At 50.5% G+C, this 11,428-nt stretch overlaps 1 protein-coding gene across 5 annotated transcripts in view; it reads right to left on the bottom strand.

The window, feature by feature from the left end:
- The window catches only part of MARCHF2 (membrane associated ring-CH-type finger 2), a 34,167-nt gene extending 23,309 nt beyond the window's left edge, over window positions 1-10,858 (bottom strand). The window contains exon 1 of one of the 5 annotated variants that reach the window (XM_068997376.1): window positions 10,800-10,858. Coding sequence is in view for 2 of the 5 variants with exons in the window: in XM_068997379.1 (XP_068853480.1) it covers window positions 7,657-7,807 (151 nt within the window). In the remaining 3 variants the exon portion in view is untranslated. Of the gene's footprint in view, window positions 1-7,389; window positions 7,411-7,656; window positions 8,248-10,082; window positions 10,094-10,639; window positions 10,718-10,799 lie in introns of those variants that run through there. The other 4 variants (XM_068997377.1, XM_068997380.1, XM_068997378.1 and 1 more) reach the window with 4 other exon arrangements.
- Between the last annotated feature and the right edge of the window lie 570 nt (window positions 10,859-11,428).

Consider the following 11,428-nt stretch of genomic DNA (forward strand, 5'->3'; position numbering starts at 1 on the left):
TACAAGAACATGATCCTTGAAGCCCTGAAAACACTGATTTGGGTAAGCACAAGTGCTTTTCCATGTCTTGGAAATTAGGCAACTCACACAACCAAGGGCTTCATCTGTCAAGACAGTTTCCTTCATGTACATGCGTTCAAGAGGGAGAGAGCTCTTCACTGGTGCCTCAGCACCAGATGCCAACTTTGGTAGCATTCCCTCACTTTACAGAATAGTTTCCAGTTTCTAATAGAAGACTTTCTGATCTCTTTATTAAAGCTGCTCTGGATAACTATCTGTAATCCTTCCTTTGCATCTGAGCAGGAATGAACTTGAGCTTGTGGGCAGGTCAGTCATCTTCAAAACAAACGTGAATCTTTTCATCAACTTAAAAATTAACTTCATAGACTCAGCCTCTCTCTCCACCTGTGCAAAGAACACACAGAGTTAGAGCTACTGTTCTTATTTCTCCTTTTCAAAAAAAAGATTACAAACTCTCCAACTCCAAGGAGCAAAACGTGAAATGATAAATGCTATTGGAATTACTTAAGTCAGCTGTTCTGCAAGTTAAGGAGTTCTTTCCATTTTAACAACCTCTTACTGAAACAAGCACGAGAAGATAACATGCTTTTAACAAAAAGGTCAGCTCCATTTGTTCGGCCAAAATGTTGTCTATTTTAAAGTCCAGAGGAAAAAGGTCCATTCTGTGTACTGGAATAAAACTGCCCTCACTGACTGTGTCCTGGGAGTATTTATACTGAGGCTCTTTGTGCTCCCCATCTGACAGACACGGGCAGCCCCATGGCCTTGCCCTGGCAGGGAATGGCCACCCTGCCGCCCTTCAGGCAACGCGCGGGTTTCTGGTACAAGTTCTTTGGCGCTTCCTTGTTGGGCTCCAGCCCAGGGTGGAACCTGAAGTCATTGCTTTAATATCTGACTCATGCCACTCAGCAAATACGAAGGAAAAGCAGCAAGGTTTTCATGGTTAGTAAAGAAGTAACTGAAATCCAAAGATAACATCTGCAGTGCACTCGGGTCCCAGTTCCATACCCAGTGGAACATGAACCATGGTGTACAGCCAAGTCAGTCCCTTTCCTGATCCCTGAAGGATCAGCTCATCAACACACAGCCTTCTCTCACAATTGTCAACAGCTCATCCAGCCCAAACCCAGTGTTCACAGAATTGTTCAGGTTGGAAAGGGCCTTTGAGATCATCTATTCCAATTGTTGCCCCAGCACTGCCAAGCCCACCACTAATCCATGTCCCCAAGTGCCACATCCACCCAGCTTTTAAATCCCTGCAGGGATGGGGACTCCACCACTGCCCTGGAGCCAGTGCCAGTGCCTGACCAGCTGTGCCAGTGCCCAGCTGTGCCAGTGCCTGACCACCCTTTCCATGAAGGAATTTTTTCAGCCTAAACCTCCCCAGTACAACTTGAGGTTGTTTCCTCTCATCCTGTCACTCGTTACCTGGGAGAAGTGACTGACTCCCACCTGGCTGAACTCTCCTTTCAGGGAGTTTTAGTGAGCAAGAAGGTTCCCCCTGTACCTCCTTTTCTGAACACCCAGCTCCCTCAGCCACTCATCATCAGATTTGTGCTCTAGCCCCTTCCCCAGCTCCATTTGCAGCAGAAACATCAAAATCCCAGGATGAGAAACAAGATCCAAACAGCTGGTTTGAACCACACACTGATTTTTTTTCTAAGCACCTGTGATTCCTGAGCCCACTTCTTGTCCACATTTTTAAAAAAAGTCTTGGAGACACTAGGTTTATTATCAACATCCCCTCTGCTGCCACAGTTAGACATAAGCAAATAAACCAGAAGCCTCCTCTCAACAAGACTTTGCATCCTTAGCTTCTGAGTAGATCCAGAACATAAAGGGCTGAGTTTGTAGCTATTACTCAAATTGAAAAAACCAAACCCTGTTTATGGAAAGTTGGCTCAGAAGAGCACGTTCTGCACTAGAATTCCAAAACTCAAACATGTGCAGCAAAACAAGGCAGTTCCTCGAAGAGCAGCTTGTGCTCTGTCACCGCTCCAAGGCAGAGACGGGGCGCTGGTGCAGGATCCCGCTCCACGGCTTAAGTGAAACACGCCTGCAAGATACCCCCCCTTGCCAGTCCTCATGCATTGCAATGAGATTTGTAACCCAGTTTATGTCATCTAAAGGGCAATGAGGCAGGCAGAACTTCCTCAAAAGACTGCAGAGATCAGGTTGGACCAGTGCTCTCCATCCAGGAGATGTGCCCAGCAGAAGTAAGCACGAGTCAAGGAGCTAAAGGGTCCCCCAGCTCTGCTCTCCATATCTGGACTTTGAAGATGAACAAAACAGTTATTTCTCCTAGACAGGGAAACCACAGCAGGCCAGATGAACACCTGGATCAAAGCCACAAAGTGAAAAGCACAAGATGAGAAAGACAATAGGAAAAGCTTCAGCCAAATGATGGCAGTAATGGGGACTGTCAGGTGCAGGTCGTGGCTCTGCCGTGCTGCTCACAGCCTGCCCACTAATGAATATCCCAACCAGTCTAAAGCCTTGGAGCAATCCTGCTGCTTTGACAGGATCCAGAGCAAACTGGAGCTAGAACCAGCTCCACCTTCTTTGGGTGCAGCGCATACACACCAGCTCCTGAACAGACCGGCTTCCCTGGGACATGTCCACCAAGGAAAAAAACCCAACACTGATGCTGCCAGCAGCCCAGTCTGCTCCTCTCACTGAGCAACCCATTTCCCTGATTACTGTAACTGAGACCTGGCACCTCACCCATGGTGCCACCTGAGATAACCAAGTTGTGTAGCCAACATAACCCACCCATCTGTACACAAGGAGTTTTTTTCAATTTTTAGCAGGTAACCCACTCACTGATGGCAGATCAGAGCTCTGACCGCTGCTCACAGGAGCTGAAGTTTGACCCCGGGTGCAAGGCTTCCCAGCCTGCTTTCCAAAGCCCTTTTAGCCACTTTGGGCACGCAGACACTGAGTTTTCTAATCATACAATCCTGCAAATGTCACCAGTGAACAGAAGGTTTCCAGTTGCTAAAGGGTGTTTCCAAACATCAATGCTTTCCTTTTCACCACTAAAACTGGATTTCCCAAATCCTGGGCCCTACAACCATCTGAACATCTCTCTCCACCTTGAGAGACACCGTACAAAGAATTGCTTCCTTCACACATCTAAGCACCTGCTCCCACACACTATCTCACACAGCTAACACACATCTTCCCACAGCCCAGGTTCAATCCCAGCTGTGCAGCACATCCTGCAGCACCAGCTCTGCCTCCTGAGGCACCGGCCTCACCTGCAGCCCCCGTGCTCTGGGTGACTGGCAGAGTACCCCCTCTTCTACCTCTGGCCTCTAGGCCCTCACACCCAAGTGATCACACACCTAAGACACTGCCACCAGAGATACACGTGGATGGGATGTGATGAGTGGCCTGAAGTGCTCCCTGCTACTGTTGAAAGGTTGCCTAAGTGGATTAAACTAAAGAAAAAAAAATACAAAATCAACAAAAAACCCCAAGAACCTGTCCCGAACTGTGCAGGGCTTTGTTTTCAGTTTTGTTTGTTTAAACATACTCTCTGCTGAGGGTTGGAAACCACAGTATTATTTTGTTCTTTATTAAAAATACATTATTTTATACCTCAACTGACTCCCCAAAGTTACCCTGCAGGTCTGCTATGTAACACCTTAAAAGTACCCAAAAAGCCAGCACAGGATCTGCCCACACTTGACCTATCAGCAACTCTCCCATCACTCAGGGCCTGGGAAGAAATCTCATCAGTCCTGGGCTCAGAAGTCACCTGATTACAACAGCCCTAAAGTCAGAGTGCAAGGAGCCCTGTCCAGTGAGTAAAGTGACATAGCATTTTATGGCATATACCTCAACATTCAAAATAAGATCTGATGCCATGCAACAGCTTCTAAAAGATTTTAAAATTTGGTAAGTAACACACAGAAAAGCATTTCACTCTCCAGGAGCTGCTCTATTTCCTGCCCTGCCTGCAACATTTGGTGGCAGTTGCAGCTAAAGGAGATGCTGTAAAAACTTCAGCCACAACTTGCTCTTCAGAGGATGCCAGTGGAGCAATGCTGTGGATCAGAGCCAGGGGACAGCCCTGACCCTGGGCTAAAACAAACCCCAAAAAGCAAGGGAAAAAAATAATCAAGGCACAACATTCTGGGAGCTTGTGAACTTTCTGATAAAGCTCCACACCAGGGAACTCCTCCTACACCTTTAACAGCAAAAGCTTCAGGCTGTCTCCAGAGGCTCACCTGCCTCATCCCTGGGGTTGAGTTTAAAAACACATGCGCCAAGTTTAACCCTGTAACACCCAGGAGGAGGTCAGAAACTTAAGAGGACACAGCCTTTCTGGACCCCTTTGTCACATTTGTACATGACCACAGCCAGACTTGGCTGGGCTGCCTCTCCACTATTCCAAAAACACAGCTCAGCAGCAGTCAAGGGTAACTCAAGCCTTCACTCACTGGCTGCTGCTGGGGACAAATGATCGTAACTTCTCTATACCAAGAAACTCTTTTGACATATTCTAGAAGCTCTCTGAAGTCTTGATTGTTTAGATTATGGCAAATGGCTTTGCAGAGACAGATGAAGAGACAGTCTTCCACTTCCATTTTTTCCAAAGAGACACATTGCCAGGATCTGACTTCTACTCCCCATTGGTAAGAAAACACTGCAGCAAGCCTTGGTAATCAATAACTGCTGTTTCCCAAAGCCAACATCCACACACATCCCTCCTCTCCAAAACTTCAGCATATTGGATCAACATCTGCAGTAGTTTCACTTCATCTCCATGTCTTGAAGCAATGGAAAACTATTGGCTGGCAAAGATGAAGCTCCTGTGGGGCTCAAGGGGGCTCCCGGCAGGTGAGAACCCCAACTTTCAAACAAGCCAAAGGCATGGATCTCATGTGGACACAGCAGAGCTGTGATACAGCAGGCCTCCCTGGATTTCAGGGTACCTATCATGTTGTTCACCCACTGTTTCTCAAACAAGTTTTCTTCATTGCCTAATAAGGTTACTCAATATTCAAAAAGAAGCAAAAGATTCAAGCTTAGACATTGAGAAAAAAATCAGTATAAAAAGAAGCAGCCTAAAGGATGATTTTTTTCTTGCTGTGCTTGGGAAAGATTAGGCTGTATGTTACAGCTGGAATGCCAAAATGAACAAAGTTATCTGAGTTCTTTCACGACTTGCTGTCTGCCACAAGGCCGTATGAAAGGAAAGTTTACTGCACTTTAATTACCGACATCTGGAAAAACGAATTGCAACATTAGAAGAAAATTCTTTGCAAAGGGTATCTCCAATCAAAATTCAGCCATTTTAATAACAAGTTTCATAAGAGAACAACTGAAAACCAGCTGGGGCTCGAGGAACACCTGCAACTCCTCTGAGGATTCAAAAGACATCAGCTTTCAGAGGTGAACAGCAGCACAACTCACTACATAACGCAACTACACAGACTCTGCACCCACCTCCCTCTGCGTTTCATCACTCTCTTTCTCCACGGAAAGAAAGATGCATTAGTAAGACTTGAAACTGAAACCATGAACCAGGGTGAAAAAAATAGGATTATCATGCCTACAAAGCAATGCTTGCAGAGTGCTACCCACCACTGGGGACAACAGCCAGCCCACCAGACACAACAGCCCTGCCCTGCTGAAGGGACCAGAGCTGTGTGGGCTCTCACATCTCTCTGCACTCCCGTACTTTACAAAACACCAGCAGCAGACACATCTGCTTCCCAGCTCTATTGCTTCAGCGAGCTCCTCTTTAAAGAGAGGCAGCCTCTGCAGCAAGGCCAAAGCTCGAGTGCTCCCCAGTCCTGCACAGTCACTTGCCAGGCAGTTGCACTTTGTTCAGAACAAATGGATTTTCCAGCTGTGGGTAACACCTCAGGAAACAGAATTTCAGTGTAGTGGTAACACATGCACCAAATCAAGACTGCAGCACCCACGCACCATGGAACTGCTCAGTCCCTCAAAGGGCACGACTCAGGAGGATGCAACACATTATTTCAGGATTGGGAAGCCCAGGTCAGAAAGAACTTGCATGCTCCTCAGTGTTTTCTTTCTTGGTTTATAGAGCACCATTTACACTGCTATACAAATAACAACGCTCTGCTTGGAGATGACCTGGAGCAAACCACCAGCACAGCACGCTGCAGCCCTGCTCACCCCGACTGCCCAGAGCGGCGCGGCCTGTGCGCAACCGCTGCACGAAACCAGGCAGCACGCTCAGCTCCCAGGAGACATTTGATCTGGAATTTAACTTGACTATTAATATTTTTCAACCTAGCTGTATCACAAATCTCCTCAGAACATTCAGCTTTCAAAGAGCTTTCCAGCAAAGGCGCCACCAAAGGCAGCCTGTGACTCACCACCCCACTCTAGCGAGCTCCAGAGCAGACGCCAGCTGAGAGCATCCCCATGGTCAGCCAGAGAGAAGGGTCCACTGATCCCAGCCAACTGCATCAGTGTCTCCCTTCTGCCCACTCCTTACTGCTACACATTCCCTCCTCAATCCTCAAGTGAAACTTCACACCTAGTATCTGTGCTGCAAAACTCTCTCAGTTTCAGCTTGCAATGTTTTGCTTAGGCTGCATTTCTAGTTCTTCTGGACACAGGCCTTGTCTGATTTGTCTGCAGGGAAGTACAAGAAAAAGCAGGAGGAAATAAATTGGAAACAGTCCAGAATTGAAGTTTACCTTTCCCCTCCCACCATTCTCAAATCTAACCCCAAAAAGCTTTCAGCTGAAACAGGACTAAAGCTCTCAAAGCTTCTAACAAAGGAACTGCTGTTCAAGCCAAGACTACACAAGCTTGGTGCATTCTCCTTTTTGCAGAAAAGTGCTTTAGAAGGTACATTTGATTTGTTTGTACTCATATTTCCTGAGCCAGTCCTGCTCCTTGCCCCTTGTTCCCTCTTTTTAGGAACTGGAAGAGAATGTTTCCATCAGTCTATCACTAATTTCATGACAACTGATTAAAATTGCAACAACAGTTACAGCACATCTGTCCTTGAGGTTAACCACACATAATCATCGAGTTCTATCAGGAATTGGAAAGTTTAGTTAGAATTGCTACATAAAACCTGGAAGAAAAACCTGGAAGAAAACTTACAGATGCCTATTTACTTGAAATGGGGGCAAATGACAGATTCCAAACTGATCTAGACTGATCTAACTGATCTAGACTGATCTAACACTGATCTAGAGAGGACTGGGGCAGGAAAGGCATTTGCAAGGCTGATGGGTAGGAAGAGCTGCAGGTCAGTGCAGCTCCTGTTGGGCTGCTCCCTTCACTGGAGGATGCACGGGGTTCAGTCCCTGCCTCAGGACATGCCAGCAGTCCCTGCTTTCAGGATTTTGTCATTCTGCACTTTACCTTCAGTGCTTAGAGCTCTCACAGGCTGTAACTGCACAGCAGGAGAGGCACATTCCACTCCCAGGAAAGATGCACAAGACCCTAAGACACCCAGTAGTGACTTCCCTGCTTTCACCCAGCAAGATGACCAGCCAAGAGCTCTCCCAAACCAGCTGCAGTGGGAAACCCCCTCTCCCAGCTTAGCTGCAATGCTGCTGCAATCAGCTACAGCTGAGCTGGTCTATTTACAACAAACACAGCACAAAGACAAAAGTTCCCGGGAAACACCTGCTACAGTCAGAGCTGGAGAGAGAACAAGACCAGGACTGGAGAGGGGGAGATCCTGCTGTTCATGTGCATGACATGAACTGTGCTGGTAAGCCACAAATGTGATAAGCCACAAATGTGATAAGCCACAAACGTGATAAGCCAGAAACATGATAAGCCTCAGCACAGATTAATGCGTCATTTTACCACCAGAGAAACCTAACATACAGGGACTTCATGGAGACCACTTGCCCACCCTGCTTTAGTGCTCATTTCCTTCACAGCAAAGTGCCCCGGGCTTAGTTTTCCACGTGGCTTGTCCTGGACATCACAGATACTGTGTGCCCAGGTGTCACTGACTGAGATGTGCCCAGAGTGCTTCCAAGGGGACAAGAGTCAGTAACTGAGACCATTTCCCTCTTGAGGGAAAGGCTGGAGTTAAGAGCAGGCAGAAGCATAAGTTAATCAGAGTAAATTAGACTGGGAGGGAAAAGAGACACACCAGCTCAAACTTCAGTCTGGAGGGGGAAAAAAACCAGTTTGGAAACGGAAACTCTGAAATCTCCAAATACCCAAAGCTGAGTCAAAGTCAAGTGGAGAAAAAATAAACTCATCCTGGAGTTTATAGTTCAGGATGCCTGATTCCTCCCTTCATTTTCTAAGAAAAGCTTCTGTGTTCCTAGTGTGAAAAACCAAGATATTTTAAATAATAGTGAAAAAGTCCCCAAATGCCTATTTTGCTTTGTGCCTCTACTTGCAGAACTACTGCAAAGTTATATCCTGAGGACTCGCAGCAGTCCCTCAGACTCGCAGAGGCTCAGAGCCCATACCCAGCCTCAGCTTGCCATGGATGCATTTTGACTTGATTTTGGTCATGCTGTTTCAAGAAAACAGTACTTCCTCCCAGGGAAACATCGTGCCCTACAGTTGCTTGATGCGGGCCAGCATCATTCACCTAGAAGAGGAAAGGCCCTCTCCCAGCATCCATGAAGGCAAGAACTCTGTCAGAAGCTGCTCACAGTCAGTGCATTGTAGTTCTGCTCATCTGCATGGTCCCCTTGGCGTCCTGCACAGGGTGACCTCACCCTGCAGCCTCTGTGCACTCCACAGCAAAAAAGAGCAGTCAAAGACACCCAAAACAAGGAACATTAGTTCCAATGCCATTTTCTGTTTCCACTTAGGCAGTGGTACTGATCAGCTAACCACACACAGACACCCCCAGCTTCACAGCTGGTATAGAATGTCTGTGAAATACACATTAGGCTCACACTTGGCCATTCCCTGTGCCACCCAGCCTGCTCTCAGCAAAGCTAAGACTTCCCTACTGATGCAGGCTGCCTGCAACACTCCCCAGCAGGTGCTTGGGGGTAGTTAGACCTTCTGTCCTCAACTGGAATTATTAAATTCACTGTCACCATGCATGTGACAGAGAGATCTTACAGTCCCAGCTCCCTTCCCTTCGAGCCTCTGTTTCTGAAAGGTGACACACCATCACAGCTTCAAATACACCTGAAAAACTAGGGCACTTCCAGCCTCCAAACACTCCCCTGCATAATCCTTTGGAGATGCACAAAAGTATTCCAATACTTTAGCCTTGGAAAGCCAAGACTAACGTCCAGCTGTTCAGAGGATTATACTGTGCACGTGTGAGTGGCAGCCAAGCAGGGTTTTATGTCCCCACGAGCAGGGTGACAAAGAGGACAGACCACAGCCAATGCAGCCGGCTGACCACAGTGACATCACAGGCATTCTCAACAAGAACCTGGAAAAAGGTCAAGAAAGTGCTCGAAACTGCATCAGAAGGAAAAGACAGAGGGAGAGTTAAAGAGAGGGACAGAAACAGTCCCTTAGGGATATGCAAATAAAGGGCACAGGGTGGGATGAGAAGCACATCCCCACTGACAGATCTTCATCACACACATCAGGGCAGCGACAGTGCACTGAATACAAACAAGCAGGATAACCCTGATATTTCCAGTTCACCATCATCACCCCCAACATGAGCAACACCCCACCTGCCTGCCTGCAAAATTCGAGCTCTGCACAGCTTCCTCCAAGAGGACAACAGCCTAAACTCTCCCTGGTTCCGCAGCACCATGCAGTGCAGGTGTGTCACCCCACGCCTTGGTGGCACCATTTCTGTGGGCACTAAGTGCAAGCAATTGCATACTCCAGAGGCCACTGCATGGCTTTTTGGTTGGTAATCTTGGTCCCCCCACCAGATCTAGAACATATAACAAGTGTTTGAGACTGCAACAAAAACACCTCCCATGTCACAATCACCTTCCTGTACACGAGCCACAGGCTTGTCCCTTGGATCAATCCCACAAACCAGCAGTTCTGGCCTCTGTCACAGACAGCTGGCTCAAGAAACCTGAGTTTAAATGAGATAGAGAGACTTAAAGATTGCCAGTTTATGAAAAGTCCATCACAAACTCTAAGCTTACACCATGGAGGAAAGCAGCTGCTGCTCCAACACAGGACTGCAGCAACCTCTTCAGCTGTTTTGTGACACCGAGCTCATTCTCTTGGGAAATCTCTGCACCAAGCTCTACAAGGCAGCGTGTCCGTGCACACAAGGCTTGGGGGGACACAAACAGGCATCAGAACGCTCCCAAACACGTGAAAAAAACAGGCACGGGAGCCCACAGGCAAAGGAAACTTCTCCTAATAACTGCTTATACCCAGGGAAGAAGAATCTAATGAACAAACAAACGCCGCTTCTCAAAGCCCCGGCACTTCTGTCCCTGGTGTGTCTGTACGCGACAGCCCCGGCGCTCCCGCGGGACGGTGCCGGCCCGGCCCGGCCCAGCCCGGCCCGGCTCAGCCCAGCCCAGCCCAGCCCAGGCAGGGCCGCGGCTCAGGCGCGGGGGCCCCGCACAGCGAACGCAGCGCAGCCCGTACCGACGGCAGCGTCTCGCACGGGGCCCGTGGGGGCAGCGGGGCCGGCGGCAGCGGAGCGCCCCCCAGACCCGCAGCGCGGCGCCACGCAACGGGGACACACCTCGGCGGGGATACCGGCAGGGCTGTCAGGGCTCCGGGGCCCCCGGCGCGCCCGCCTCGGCCCGGCTCCCGCCGCCGCAGCCCCGCGCCGGAGCGCCGCCCGGCCCGGTGAGGGCAGAGCGGGGCGCGGGGCCGGCCCGGCCGTTCCCCCCGTCCGGTACCTGCGCTCCCGGCGCCCGCGGCCCCTCCGCGCGGCGCGCGCCGCCCCAGCGCCGGCTGCGGCGGCCGCCGGGCCCCGCCCCCCAGCGCCCGCCCGCCAATCCCCGCCCGCGCCGCGCTGACGCAGCTCCCGAGCGCCCAATGGGCTGCGGGCAGCCCGCCGGCGTAGCAACGCGACCCCGCTGGCAACAGCCGGCGGCCAATGGCGGCCCCGCGGCCGAGCCCCGCCCCCGCCGCCTCGGACCCCGCCCTTCTCTGCTTGCCACGCCCCCGCCCAGGCCCCGCCCCCGTCGGCGGGAGGCCTCGGCACCGCGCCCGCCCCGGAGCTGGCCCCGCACCGGGACAGCGGGACAGCGGGACAGCGGGACACCCGGGACACCCGGGACAGCGGGACAGCGGGACACCAGGGACACCGGGACAGCGGGACAGCGGGACAGCGGGACACCCGGCACACCGGGACAGCGGGACACCCGGGACAGCGGGACACCCGGCACACCGGGACACCGGGACACCCGGCACACCGGGACAGCGGGACACCCGGCACACCGGGACACCGGGACAGCGGGACACCCGGCACACCGGGACACCCGGCACACCGGGACACCGGGACAGCGGGACAGCGGGACACCCG

This window comes from Aphelocoma coerulescens, chromosome 28 (assembly GCF_041296385.1).
Source record: "Aphelocoma coerulescens isolate FSJ_1873_10779 chromosome 28, UR_Acoe_1.0, whole genome shotgun sequence".
Taxonomy (NCBI): Eukaryota; Metazoa; Chordata; class Aves; order Passeriformes; family Corvidae; genus Aphelocoma; species Aphelocoma coerulescens.